We start from the raw sequence: 16,111 nt of genomic DNA, 5'->3' as shown, positions 1-16,111 counted from the left end.
GATTCAAATTTTGATAGTTATATAATTCAGTCATACTATTATGAAAACCTTAAACAGTTCTGTTCATTGTACTACGTATCTGTCTTTAATTTTTCGTCAGCGCCCATAAAAATTCAACCTTAAATTAGAGTGAAAATGTGAAACTGCAATAAATATAAAAACATTTTTTAGTGAACCAAGCATGTCTTTTTTTAAATATGAAAATTGTTAGCGGAGTCGTTCGGCAATGAAGTTGTATGTGCACTGCAGAATAAATTTCGTAATTTATATAATATCCTAAAGAATTATTCAACAAAAATTTCTTTGATTCATCGTAAAATTCAAATTTTGGTTTTACTTTCAAAATATTTAAATGATGTAAGCAAAAATATTTTATTTTATTTCAGTCAATAAATGTAATTTTGAAAAAATTATGAAGTTTTAAATTTTACACAGTCCTTTTGTCCTAAGGAATCATATTCTGCGAAATACTTTTGGCACTTCACCTTTTAAATAAATAAATAGTTTCTATCTTTTTTGATCAAATCTGAACTTTTTATAAAGTTTTTATATATCGATTTTAGAACAATCAACATTTTCGTAATCATAAGCCAATCACTGCCGAGAAACCTTGGCAGAAGTTTGGCTTATCTTCTTTGAGATGGTCGATGAAGTGGTCTAAAAATCACCAGTTTTTATAGAAGAGTGGTATTCAAATTTCATAAACTAATCGGTTTTAATGATTGATTTAGTTGATTGGAGTTCAACAATTTTTACTTAAAATATTGGTGTCTCAAGAATATTTTGTTAAATATGATTCAAAGGGCAGGAGACCTATGTCAAAATTTAATATTCGTAATTCATCGGAACTAAATATAATTATTTAGTTCAGTTAGACCATTTTATTGGCAGATGTGCACCCCAAATTAGCTGACGGGAGCCTGATTAAAGTGCAACGCGTTGATAAAAGTTTATTTTCCCCCCATTAACGTGCAACGCGCTCGTGTAGCTTAAAGTTTAATTTTATTTTGCGAGAAAGAAATTGTTGAAAAATATGATTAAATTATTTTTTTAAAAAATCACTAAAGATAGGAATCTAATTTGTTCGTTAAAACATTGGCCCCATTGAAAAGATTATTTTTTGAACTTCAAATGATGTAAAAATAAATTTTGTGCTGTAATATTTTCGGCAATTATGGCGGAAAAACGCTAAAATTTCAAAATTCAAAAAAAATAATTCCGAGGGGCACATTTTTATCATCAAGGTATACTCGTACCAAATTTGGTAGCTGTATGTCGAACCGTGCGGGCTGTAGAGCGCCAATACACATACACACACACATTGAACTTTATTATAAGTATAGATATGCCAAGAGACCGAAATTATTGAATCACATTCTATGAACTTAGTCACAACTTTCTTGCTTACCATGTTTATTGTATAAGAATCAAAATGTAGTCAAATTAGAAATAAGCAATACATTCAAAAATCAGATAAACTATATATATATAAATAAATATTACTTTCATTGGCGATCAAAGTATCAAAGGCTGAAAATTTTCAAGAATTGAATTTAACATTAAACAGTCATCTACAATAAATGTCAAATTATAAGGGTAGCCACCATCTGTTTCTGTTAAGTTTGAAAGCTGTCATAAATGTCTGAGAATACCTCTTATTGCAACTCAAACTGCCAAACTCCACCGACAGATTTGTGGTTGGATTGTTTGTTTGCACCTCAAAATTTCAGAATTAAATATAATTATTACATATCTTTCTTCCTAATAGTATAGGGAATGATATGGTATCTGATTGTATTGTAACATACTGGTATGCTCCAAAGTTTCGTCGTTTAATTTGAAGTTAATTACCTCAAGTATTTTGTGTGTGTGTGTGTGTGTGTGTGCGCGCGCGCTAGAAGGAAATGCAGATTAATTCAGTCTGCAACTGGAGGGAAAAATACCTAATGAAAGTATTGAAACTTTTATAATGATCAGCATATGTATGGATCTAAATTTGACAAAATTTGGCTGATATGAGATGGCAGGTGTGCCGTAAGAATTACGTGATATAAAACGAGGCTATTTTTAATAATCAAGAGACAGTTGTAAATCACAGTTTCTTAAACCTATATTGTTACGGATACTTCAATTCCACTACTAAGTCCGTAAATTCACCGGGTTTGCTTGTAGTGGATGTATGTTGTGAAAATAATCAGCAGACCACAATAACAAGCGACGACGACGTTTATTTAACACGAAGACAAGGACAACAAAGAGACGACAAATGTACATAGGCGAGACAAGCACAAGCAACAAACAGCGGCACATTACAACACACAGTAGCCCACAAGTAATATTTGGTAGCAATAACAGCCCCAGCACACGATGCGGCCAGACAGAATCTTCGTGGCTTCACTATACGGTCTCTCCAAACGGCTGCAATTCCCCACTGTCTCCTCACTTTAGATACATCCAACTGCCGACACACTACTACACGACTGACTACTATTCACAGGACTCGCTGCTGCTTTCACAATAAACACCAGGACTCGGCACACAGCTCAGTTGAGCAATCGCTTGAGCTCCACACAACGCTTGTTCTTCGTTATCCTCTCGACGACTCGATACTTGTTTACGACGCCGACTTCGATTGATTGTAGTTTGGAACTGCCGGCCTTTTATAGTTCTTAGGAGGTGGACCGAGAAGGTTCGGAACCAATCAGGCGTATCTGGGTTTCTATTAGCTGGATTGTTAAATTCTGGAAGTTTCCAGTAATACCTATTTTGTCGCCAAATGGTCGGCAAGTTTGCCGCCGAGCACTGAGGTGGCACCCGATCAACATCTAATAGGGCTGATCGTAAAACGGTCTTTCCAGTGATTGTTCTAACCGTGCTGGGAAGCAACATTAGAGGTTTGTAACAATATGTATTCTACTCTTTCATAGCGCGCACTTAAAGATATATCAGTAACAATTCTATATTCAACAAAATTCTCAATTCAGTTTATTAAAATCTTCTTATTTCTGACCTTGATTTTCATTTCAAACGTTTTTTACGTTCTTGCATGAATAGTTTCGAGAAAGTATAGTAATCATCGAAAAAATTCGAACTCGAGATTTTGGAATTAAAATCTCTAAAATTAAACAAGGAGGTCCACGCATTAGACCTCCCTGTTGACGAATCTCCACATTTTAAACCCTTCGAAAAACTCATTTTTAGAAAAATGTTCATTTGTCTGTGACAAAAATTACTCAAAAATGCTTTGAACTAGGCGCCCATGTTTCAATTTCCATGTTCTTAGAATTTTGTAAAATAAAATTGGATATCCTTGGAAAAGCTTTCTTAAACAAACAAAAAAAGATGATAAAAGGTCTCTTAATGTTTACTCCATGAATATACCATCCTATAAAGTTTTTCCAAGAAGCTTGACTCTCTATGTATATTTTTAACCAATTTATATTTAATTACTTTGTACGAGCAGCTTGGATGGCAGTACAAATTTTAACATTTGCCTAAGGCAGCAGATTTATCAAATAAACAGACTCGTGAGTATTAATGTAGGAAATCAGTGGCAGTGTCTACCAAAAGTTTTATCTCTAACTCTCAAATGAAGACATTACCCCAGAGAACACTTTGCATAGCGTTACGGTACAATAATTACGAAATATTAACCTTCGGCGGGAATTTAGCATTTTTACTGAATCTATCGTGTGATTTTTGGCAGTTATTCCCTAGCATGCAATTACTATCATCCGAAAATCAAATGTGTGTTTTAGACGAGTTTTCCCCCACCGATTGGAACAAAACTTTAACACAACACTACACTTATCACAAAATCGTATACCAAATTTGATAAATTTAAGTCATTGAGTCTTTCACTTAGCAATTTTATATGTTTTTGAAGGTGCAGACAGACAGACCGACAGACGATGAATCCCCCCTTATTGAATTTGGCTCAAAATTTGACAGGTGTCTACACTACAGATGTTAATTCTGCGTACTTAATTTCATCAATCTAGTTCTCTTCGTTTTGTAGTTATAGTACTGTCATTCGAACAGACAGACTTCATCTGAACTGAGTTTTTGATTAAAAGTCAATAGATTTACAAATTTGGTATAAAGATCGCGTATCAAATTTCATCCGTCTAGCTCAAAGCGTTTTTGAGTTATCTTTGTCACAGACAGACAGACGGACATTTCCCAAAAATGTGTTTTTCGAACTCAGGTAGGTCTAAAACGTGGAGATTCGTCAAAATCTCAATTCGAATTTTTTGGCAATTGCTTATAGTTTCTCTGTACTACATATACGAAAAAATAAAATTCGTTACTTAACCTGTTTGTATTATAAGACTAATTGCGGATAGTTGCTGTATTTTAGTTTTAAAAATTTGCTACTCTAATAAAGTTAAATGTCTCAATGAGTGTGATTTAAGGGGAAAGATCACATATTTCCATCCCTTATAGGCGAACAGTATTCGATAATGGATGATTATAATAGGATGACTCTTGATTTGATTCAAGAAGTTCCTAAACAGCATCTGAACGTAAGTTTCAATCTCGTCCATTTTCATGTCTTTATGTGAAAGCATTATATCGCACGCTCCATGGCCAGTTCGCCATAATGTTGTTACAAATTTTTTTTTTCTACAAATACCGCCAATCAATAGTAATAACGCAGCGCCTTTAATCACTTGTTCAGCAGCTTACTTGCTGTCTAAGCCTTTCAAATCTTTTACTTGTCGGCGACTCCGTTTACTCTCACACACGACTTCACTGCAGCTTCAGAGTGCCTGTCTTTTATTGTTCCGGGAGGCGGAGCTAGAATCTTCCAGACCAATCAGGACGTCTCTGGGTGCATCTCGGCGGATCGTGAAACTTCTCAAACTTTCCAGTATGATCCATTTAGACGCCAAACTCGCCAAGCTCTCGGGTCATTAAAGCGGCACCCGCTCAGCACGCACAGGGCAGATCTTACAACGGTATTTCCCACGATGACAATATTCGTTCTGGGTAGCAAAATTATAGATTTGTAACATTATGAAGAGATTTATCCAGGCAGAATTTGAATTTTCTTTACTTGCTGCTACCATTCTACAAATTAATTATATATGAATCGCATACCAATTTATATGGTTGAAATAGAAAAAAATTCTTCTTGTTTATAGTGGAAGTTGAAAAATTAAGTTAGCAAAGATAGGAAAGACATATCATAATAGAGTATCATTGCTAATTAAATTTATTAAGATACTCTGTTATGATATTTCTTTTTTTTTTTCTTAAGTAAATTAGTTCAAAACAGATTAACAGTATTATTTCAAGAATAATAACCTCAGATAATGATAAAAGATAATCAAAAAAGACGAAGTGAAGAGATATAAAATGAATGATACTCAATTATTTTGGATCGTGCAAGCTGCTCAAACGTAATAAAAAATATCAATTTCTTTTCTGTAAATTTGTTACATGGCAGTCTAACAAATGAGGCCTGTCAATACATCTTAGATTAATTGAATATTTCCCATTTTTTAAAAAAAGGGCATTAAAGGCATAAGAATGTTGTCATTAATTATAAAAATCCGTCTAGTAATTTATAAAAATGAAGCAAGAAATTTTTTTTATAAAAAATAAAATAGAAGCTTAAAAATGTCATTTCCAGAGTTTAATAAACTTTAAGAAAGAAAACGGGCTGCCTGAGTTAGATTTATTGATTAAAAAGGAAACAAATCTATCGAAAAATTCTTTATTAATAAATAAGCACTTTCTTCTTAATAATTCGATGGGAGATTCTATGTGGGTTAGGAAAACTTGCAGGAGATTCTCTAATTCTTTTCAATCTACGTCTGTAAGGTGTCAGTTTTTATTACTTCTTTTTTCTGTTTTATTCAATCGATACGCCACCTAAAATACATTTATGTAGGACGGTGTCTAGAGGTAAAGGGAATTTTTAAGAAAGGAATAATACTAATCGAATTAAACAATCAATTTATTAAGATTACATAGAATGAAACATTTCAATATTTACAATATTAGACTTTTTAGAGAAAGGGGTTAAGATAGTTTAAAAAAAAGAGCATGATTCACCTGTGAGATTTGAATGCCAAACAGGATCAAGGCTTAAAAAGGGTTTGTTTCCGTTTTTCTTTTAAAACGGAGCACCAAAATAGAGTCAGACATCACACGTCTATCCCCGACGGACGACAAAATCCTCCATATCGAGAGTAATACCACTAGGCGTAGTGGTGCAGAGATGATCGTTCTCTGATTCAGGTCTAAATTACTATATGTGGTTGAATGAATGAAATGCATGAATGAAGTACGTCCCGTAAAAAGGGTTTGTGACGCGTGAGTAATTAAAACGTACTCTTGGCCCTAGATGGCGCTACTGAAAAGACAGGAGACGCTCTCTTGGCTTAAATTTGCTGACTTCGTCACCGGTTTTGTCTCTGACAAATGCCATTAGAAACAACATTTATTTCGCCTTATTTATGCTGGGGAAAAAAGTTCCTTTTTCTTAAACATTGTTTTTGAGGTGTTTTTTTTTTAATTTAAAAATTGATTCAAAACTTAATTACTTACTTTTAACAATTGATGGAATCTGGAACTCTTTCATTCAAATTGGTTACCTTTACATTCCATGTTGTAAACGCATAATCAAGTTACCATCACAATGTTTTGCCAAATTTGTATCATTCTTCGGATTATTAATAATTTTTTACAAAAACAAGAATTTTCACGTGTTGCAAGAGGATTTGAGAAGATCTTCAATTTTTGGAGATAATGTTTCAGCACAACAAATTGAAACTCGCCTTCCAAAAGGGTTACTGGCATATTCTACGTTCATTTCATCAAATTATCTAACCAAATTAAAGTAGGAAATTATATTATTTAGCATATTTTATTAAATATCTGATGTACATACTGAATTTCTTTAAAACTGATATGAAATATCTGTTGTTGTTTCTTTCAGCATGATCTTCATCGTGCCATGCAGAGATCCCAGTCGGCCCTGTCTCATCGTCTGATGATTCTTTCTGCAACATTACTTTGCCTCATTTTCACAAGGTAACAAATCAGATGTTTCATTTTCTATCCTTTACATTTTCTGTAAATATAACTATTCATGTTTTTAAACATACAGACGGAAGGAATCAAACTGAATGTTCACATTTCAAAATGCTACAATACAACAGGAAATTGCTGAATTTATTTGAACGATATTTATTGCTGGAAATTTTTGAATATCTATAATTGTGACCTACGTGATTCGCGATACGTACTTTATCAGGATGAAATCTGCTGTGAGAGTAGCCAACCGAATGGTATACTTTATTTTACTGGAAAGAAATGGGAGTTTTCATTTACATTGAACGAATATTTGAAAAGTCCCGAAATTTCTTTGATATAACAGTAGAAGTAGTATCATAGTTGACTATTCCAACTTGTCCTGAAGAAAGGGAAAAACCTGACTGACCGGGTGCCGCGACAGCATTGGCATGAATTAAGGTTGAGTCTCAACCCCTCTCGTAGAAGGCACGCCCCATTATCGATAGGGGCAGTCACCCAACATCATTTCTGTACCAACTAGGGCGGCGAGAACCAACTACCATTCCAGAAGCTTCTCATTCTCATGTCTGAGGTGCTCACGGGAGAAGTAGTAGTAGTATGTTCACATTTTAAATGTAAATATCAATATATTTCAAATGTGTTTCTTCTGCTATACAGTGCAAAACATGTAATGATGTTTGCAATTAAATATTGTCAAACCTTCTTTAACATACCTATGTCAATGCTTTTAGCAGCAACTATGATACGATTGTTCAACTTCATGATTCTTTTTGGAGATGCAGGGACATATTCCCAATCTTCTAAATAAGACTCATTCCAATACAAACCCTAATAAAAAAAAATCACATAGAATTCGATCTGAATATCAAGATGGTAACGGATGACAAATCTCTGTCGGTCTACTACAATCAACTACTATATCAATATTTCATGCTATTAAGGTAGTGGTCCCATGTGCATTCCACATATAGAAGAACAATGATTGTTGAAAATCGGAACATAATTATACCCGCTCCTCTACAAACGTAATCAAAAAGAATTCACCCGGAAATAGATTTGAATACCATGGTAGCCATGGTTAACAATTCTCTATCTCTGTCAATTGGACGATTAATCTGTAGATATTGGATGCTATTGATAGAGGATCACTATGTGCATTCAATTTATAAATCAGCAATGGTTATTGAAAATGGGAATACATGCCCCCGAACTTCTACAAACCTCTTCAAAAAGAAATTACTATTCGGAAATTCAATTTGGATAGGTGTTTGTCAATTGAAAGACTAATCCACAAATATTACATGTTATTCAGATAATGGTATCATATACATATAATGTACAAATCAACGATGGTTGTTGGAAATGGAGATACTCGATCTTTTTCAAACTCCACCAAAAAGAGATTTCTCTGAATTCGATTTGAGTATCCTCGTAAATGTTTCCATCAAAAGATCAGGCATTTAAGGGGCGTGATACACGTTAAATCTTTCGCTGATAAATATCCTATCTGGTGTGAAAAGAGAATAAAGGCTTAGATATTGTCCTCATCATTTGCCTGAGGCTCAAAGATGCAAAGAATGTCCAAAAATGGCAATCATGTTGATTCATAACGGGAGATAAATAAAACTGAGCTAACTTTGCTAAGTCGTTAAATGTTTAGATGCTACTTAGTGCTGACTTTCTATCTAACAATCATCTCGGATTCACTGTTACTATTACCAATATCAACAGAGGAATGTTTGTGAAGATTTCACAAGAACGGCATAATACATTTGATGGATGTGCAACATGAGAAACGGCTACTGAACATCTGTAATTATAGAATTAAAAGTTTGAATTTATTACCTTTTGAAATGAGTATACTTCAAATAAATATAGCAGCCCACTGTATATATATAATATTGCAACGAAGCTGCAACGGAAGCTGGTTGCAACGAAGCCACATGTCTCCATGGCTCGTTGATAAGACATGGGACTGCGGGCAAAGAGATTGCTGGTTCAATTCTCACCAAATAAATTTGTTATTTTTTTATTTATTCTCCTTTCAGCTCTTCCAAAAGTTTCTGGAATATTCCATTATTATAATTTCCTCAGAATCTTTGTACGTCATTTCCTCTTCAGTTAGTTCTAGGAATGTTCTAGAACATTCTATATCTGTATATAAGAGTTTGCTTTATAGGAACCGAGGTCTTTGGTTTACTTTGAATAAACTAATATTGTTCTACGAGTGTTCTCTTCCTTAAGCCTATAAACGTGACAATATAGCTTTGCGAAGTAGTGGTTGAAAAGATGCCGAATAAGGAATAAAATTTATTTTCCTACAAGAGGGATGGTTTGTACTCGGGGAGACCAATGAAACATGCCTGTTTATATTTGGGACACAGGAGAAAAATGTGAGAAGTTTATTCCACAGTTATCTTATTAAAAGAATCCTTTAAGATTTTTTTTTTTTTTTTTTGGCACATATCGATTCAGGAAAGGGAATCTTGGGTATCGTTGGAAGTTACGTCATAGGCATTAGAAATTTTTATCCCTTTGCATGCAACATGAGAATTAGTGTCGGCAATTTTTTTAGATATAATTCTTAAATATGTTAGATATGATTAAATAAAAAGTGGGATTTCTGTTAGGAAATAAGAAAAGATTTTAGAATAAAGTAATGTGGATTAATTTAAGATAAAAATTAGAAAATTAATTAGAATTTAAATTAGAATAAGAGATATCATTATATAATATTTGAAGCAAGAACATTTATTTTAATTCATCTTAGATGCTGAAACTTTTCCAGACTCTATTGCTTTTAATTCTTTAAATGTTATTTACTTGTTATGAATTTCTGTTTGCCGTTAAAGAATATTGAATTATTTTGTTCAACAATTTAATTTAATTATTATTTCGATTAAGTTTTTATTCAATTATATTTTATTACTACGAGTGATGACACTTAAAAGTGAATTTGAGAGTGATTGATTTCTAGATTCCATAATATTTATTATAATGTATAAAAAAACTAAATGGAGAAAATGATTAAAATATAATGGTCAAGAGCTTTAATAAAATTGATTTTTAAAACTTTTTTTAATTAAATTTATCGTTTGCTGGCTTTTATTGTTGAAGAAAACAAATTAACACTAACAAGTTCGGCAATAAATGTGACATTTTTTATTCTTATCTAAAACAAAATATTTTATTTCCAAAATTATAGATTTTTTTTATCACCGTCAAACAATATTTAATTTAATCCGATTGATTCTTTTAGCTTCCAATTTAGAGGACATTGCTCTTTTGAATTTAGAAACTGCAACGTAGCAACGAGATTGTTGTTTTTAATGCCTCCAAGTTTGAATGGGTTGTTATTGCTTACCCTCCCCCTCCTTTTTTTTTCAATAAACAAATAAAAATCAACTGCATGTCTGGAAAAAGTTATGTCTCCTGTCGTAATTGTGATTATTACCCGTCCAATCACACTTCGACAAATAACGTCGTCATGATTTTCTTTTCTACTGTTGGCATTTCGAAAGCAAAATGGCGAGCAATAAAGACGGCAATTCCACTGCGAAAAGTAAAATTCAGCAGAAAAGTTTCGTCATCGGAAAAATAAATTTAAGCTGAGAAGTTTCGAAAATAGAAATGGAAGTAAATTTTCTGAAAAGAAAGTCATGATTCAAAAGACATCTTTGACTTCCGTAAAGGATGAATTTTTGATTCAATTCCATTCCATAAAGATCAAAATCATCTCGTTTCGCCACTTTACGAATCAAGTAATATGTAATTTAAGTATTCATGATCATCAAGACTTGTTGTTGGATCTGTTTTGACAGATTTAAATCCTCGTCTGGAAAATACGATTTAAATTTATTTCGGCAAAACATGAGATTAAATCTGTCTACAAGTTCCATTAGCGTTTTTATTTCATTTTTATTTAACACATGACAGACATAAAAATGAATGTATATATATATATATATATATATATATATATATATATATATATATATATGGATTTTAATATATAACAATATACATTGATGAGAAAAAGAATTATTGAAAGAAAATTATATAACTAAAAATAATAAAGAAAAAAATTGAAGAAAATGTTCGATTTTGAGATTGAAAAATAAAATGGCTGTTTTGATATAAAAATTTTTAAAAATTACTTACTATAGATCAAAATATATTCATGATTTTTTAAATCATGGATAAAGTTGAAAAGCTTGACAGACATACAGAAATAAAACTTTTTAATAACAGAAAATATTGCCGCATTCGCGAAGAAAGGTCATTTTAAGGTTTAGCTAATGTAATAAAAGTAATGAAATGTAAACATCAGATAAATGGAAAAAAGCAAGTTTAACAGAATGTAAAATAGTAATATAATAATATTATAACCCAAGTGGCAGTATTCGCATGGAATCTGTGAAATTTGATACTTGATACCACTCAGCAAAAATAAAAATGAAACTATTGCACCAGTGCAGAAAACATAGTTCCAGATACACCACAAGTAATGTAATTAAAAAAAAATGTTTTATTTAATTCTACACAGATTGATTTTTTATAAAGTAAAAGGTAAAGCTAATAACTAAGCTGAAGGCTATAGAAATCCTCACAATTAAATAGATTTTCTTCAAATTTTCTCACAAATTTTACGAAGTCCAAAAGAATTTTTTTTAATGAAGGTTCTGTGACATTTCTTTAAGTAGTTAATTTTTTATAAATTAGAAAATTATATTTCAATGAATTAAAAATATTACTATCTTTAATATTGCCAGTTCTATGCGTTGAGTATTTACACAGGCGGAAAAAAATCCCAACACCAAGAAAAAATTATTGTAAAGTAATGAAATTTGGATAATGTGTTTGTCTAGTTAACATTTTTATTTAATTAAAATTTCAAGATGGTAGGTTAATTTAAGCCCAATCAAATGCATTTCAAATGTAAAATGCTGTTACATTATTAACTGGTGTATTTTCCAGAATTTTGAATGCAAGCCTGTAAAAGTTCACGCATTGTGTCATATAGGTGCCGAATGTCACTTTGTGGTATGGAATTCTATGCTTGTTGTACTTGTTCTGTCAATACTGGGACAGTCAGTGCTGGCTGTGGGTGATGCTGGAGTTGTCATCCAATGATGTCCCATACGTGCTCGATTGGAGACAGATCTGGTGATCTTGCAGGTCAAGGTAACATGTAGACACTTTGTAGAGCACGTTGCGTTACAATAGCCGTATGAGGGCGAGCGTTATCCTGTTGGAAATCTCCCCCTTGAACGCTGTTCATGAATGGCAGCTCAACAGGTTGAATTACCAGACGGACGTACAAATTTGCAGTCAGTGTGTTTGGGATAACACGAGAGTGCTCCTGCTGCCATAGGAAATAGCTCCCCAGACCATAACGCCAGGTGTATTTCCAGTGTGTCTAGGCTGCAGACAGTTTGATTGCAGTGTTCCCGTGGCCTCCTCCTGACCAACATACGGCCATCACTGGCTCACTGGCACCAAGACAGAACAGGCTTTCATCAGAAAATACAACAAATCTCCACTCCGTCCTCCAATAAGCTCCGGCTTGACACCACTGGCGTTGCAAACGGCAAGGACTTGGAGAGTGGAATGCACGCTACAGGGCGCATGGCTCGAAGTTGTCCTTGAAGTAACCGTTTTCTAACAGTTTGTTGTGTCACTGTGATACCAACTGCAGCTCGAATTTCTGTCGCAGATGCAGTTACTATGCTCCACAGCCGTACTCCAAATACGGTGGTTTTGCCTCTCAGTAGTGCCACGTGGCCACCCGGAAGCCGGTGTTTCTGAGGCAGTACCATCCCTTGACCACTGCTCCCAACAATCATGCACAGTGGATACATTCCGGCCAAGTCTTTCTGCAATATCGAGGAAAGAAAATCCACCCTCTCGTAGTCCTATTACACGACCTCGTTCAAACTCGGTGAGCTGTTGATAATGCTTTCTTCGCCTTCTTAAAGGCTTTCTTGGCTAACATCAACTCAATACGTCAAATTTCAAAGATAAATAACGCTCACGAACTTTACAGCACGCATTTAAAGCAAACCTGATATAAAAATTCTGAGAGGATCTAATAGCGCCACACTTATGCGGGAAGCGCGAAATTTGAATCGATGTCATCTTTCAGATGTATAAACATGCCTACCAAATTTTGTTTATCTAGCACAAGTCCTCCTTGGTGTTGGGATTTTTTTTTCCGCCAGTGTATGTATATGGAGTCACTTTCGATGCATCCAATTACATTCATATAATTCTTTAAAATTTATTAATAGCATATAGAAAAATATTGCTTTCAATGATATTTAAAAAAAATAGATCAATCCGAAAAATTTTAGAATGTTACCAAAGAGATTTGAACATTGATCGGATAATCGATACTCTCATTTTAAAATAAAAATTCTCCACACGCTTTTATGCAAGGGCAATATTTACTGTTTTCAAATACCTTTCAATCCTTAGACAAAAGCAATAACAGGCATAGAGAATGACTTTATAGATATCGCATAATTCAGCTTTCATCTCAAAATAAAATATTTTAAGATAATCAACATTAAAAATATAAAATAGAAACAAATTTGCTTCAAAATTCAAAATATATTAAGAGCTTTGAAATTTTTAAGAAAATGTCGAAATATTATATCCACCAGCAAGAATTAAAAAAATATCGTCTGCATTTTAAACATGTTTGAAAAAATTGATTATAGTTTGTAGTTTTTCTTCTTTTAATTAAATGCAGAGGATGATGATTTAAGTTGAAAATTAGAAATTTATTGTTTGGCTTTTTGATTATACTGATATGCTTTAATATTGGAATTAAGATGCTATCTATCACACGTTTAAATAGTTCAATAATAACTATTAATTGAAAAAAGTAATATATTATCAGTTTTTTATATTAAGGGTATAGCAGTTGTTTCTTTAATGCAGTATATTTTCAATAATGAGACATTAAGACTAGATGACCGTCAGATTAACTAAAGCACCAGATCAGCAAGGTTCAATTAAAAAGTGAATTTAAATTTTAAAAAATTTGTTTTTCTCCAAAATATGCAAAACTATACAGAGCATTATTTTGCATTTAATAAGAAGTACAAAATATAATTCAAAATCTGTGCAGCAACTCATTTTTTGTCTTGGCAAGTTAATTAACATGCATTTAATAAATTGGCTAACTTCTATAAGAATAGTTTTTATGATATGAATTTTCTTTGGATAGAAAATGCTTAATCTTTTCAATAATATTTAATATTTAAAAGTATATATATAACACCAAAGAAACAAACACCTACCAGATTTCAAGCGTCTAATCTTAATGGTAAAGGAGATTTTTCGCTTTTATTATATACCAGCCACCTCACTCATGTTGTTTTAATTTAATACATGAATGTTCCTAATACATTAATAATAATAATAATAATAATAATAATACATTAATAATAAGTCCCAAAACATTATGGTACTATTGAAAACACAAATGATTTGTTCATCTATCCTTAATGAAGCCTTCTACAATACCATGAATTTCCCGGTTCTATAACATCATATTTTTATGTTTTGTATATTACGCAAATATTAAATAGAACTCTATTTCCTTAGCTTTCAATATTACGGTAAAACCAAGCAATTAAACAGTTTATGAAACAATGAACATGGTTTGAATTTTAAGATAGTTACATTGCTGTTGGAATCCATTGTTGAAAATCAGGGGGGAAAAATAAACATTTTTTTTTTAATTTAGCGAAAATTTTGAATATTATTATAGTAGTATCATTTAAAAAGACATTTTTTAAGAATATTTTAAATGGTGTAAATTGGTATTTTTGGCAGCAGTATATTGGAATGTTATCTCGAGGGAAGGTCAAAAGTCGGTTCTTTTTTTAATTAAAATTTCAAAACAATAGCTTTGAACTGTATATTTTCATCCTCCAAGGTATACATGTTTCAAGTGTGGTTGCTTCAAGGCAAATGGCTGGCCTGTAAAATACCAACCTTCGCACACACAGACATTCATCTTTATTAGTAGTAGTTTGCCACGAAAAAAAACCCAGAATTTTAGAAAGATATTTTGGTTTATTTTAAAAGCGGAAATAATGAGAAGATAAAAGCACTCACATTGTCGCCTCCAAGATAATGAAATACAGTGAAATGAACTACGATGAGCTTCTGGAATTTTCTAAAACTGTTCATCATTTCGTAATGTTGAGAATAAATATTTTGTTCCTTTATTTCCATTTAATTAGTTTTTTCAAACTATTAAACATTATTCCGCGTTTACACTCGGCCAATTATAAGACGGCTAGTAGGCCGTCTTATAATTGGCCGAGAAAGGTTGAAAAATACTGTTCGGTCCATGACAAATAATTGTCCCAATGGGGCAACAATATGCTGCTGTATCGTATTTTTTTTTTTTTTTTTTCTTACTGCACATGTGTTTGTAGAATTTGGCAGGGTTTTTTTACTTGAAAAAAATAAATCACTCATCATAGATTAATTCCGAAATTTTTTGCTCTTTGTTCTTTTTAATTTGAGGTTGTCTTTTTTTTCTTTTTTTCATTTTATTTTCCATTTCTTTTCTATAGTTTTCCAAATTTAGATATGTTGACATTTTTTTTTACTATACCAAGTTTCTTTGTGTAAATATCCATCATTTTAATACGATACACAGTGAAAAAGAAAAATTGCAGGGACGCCAAAATGTCAATTCATAGCCAAGCATGGAATGTCTGAATTTATCTTATGAAATTGTGGCAAACATAAGTCAGTCCCTTTCTGCGCATGCGCTGCTTACTTGCCGTCTTATAACTGGCCGAATGTAAACCCGCTATTAGTCCGCATGCACCTAAACAACTTAAAAGTAAGTAAAGCCGGCGTCCTGGCATAGGGGTAGCGCGTCTACCCCGTGATCTGGGCGTCCTGGGTTCGAGTCCCGGTTTGGGCATGGTTGTTCTTCCGTTGTTCTTCCTGTGTGATGTGTGAATGTGCCCTCCTGTAAAAAGGGGTTGTGCAAGCGAATGAGTGATGCGTGAGTAGCAAAGTCGTACTCTTG

The 16,111-nt window shown here is 32.8% G+C and overlaps 1 protein-coding gene across 2 annotated transcripts in view; it reads left to right on the top strand.

Annotated features, from left to right (window-relative positions):
* Positions 1 to 16,111, top strand: part of LOC129972386 (potassium channel subfamily T member 1-like) — a 452,573-nt gene that overhangs the window by 347,380 nt on the left and 89,082 nt on the right. For both annotated transcript variants that reach the window (XM_056086510.1, XM_056086511.1), the window contains exon 9: positions 6,950 to 7,044. In XM_056086510.1, coding sequence (XP_055942485.1) covers positions 6,950 to 7,044 — 95 coding nt within the window. The remainder of the gene's footprint in view (positions 1 to 6,949; positions 7,045 to 16,111) is intronic.

The sequence above is a fragment of the Argiope bruennichi genome, chromosome 6 (assembly GCF_947563725.1).
Source record: "Argiope bruennichi chromosome 6, qqArgBrue1.1, whole genome shotgun sequence".
Classification (NCBI taxonomy): Eukaryota; Metazoa; Arthropoda; class Arachnida; order Araneae; family Araneidae; genus Argiope; species Argiope bruennichi.
Note: the sequence above shows the minus strand (reverse complement) of the source record. Positions and strands in the feature narration are given on the sequence as shown.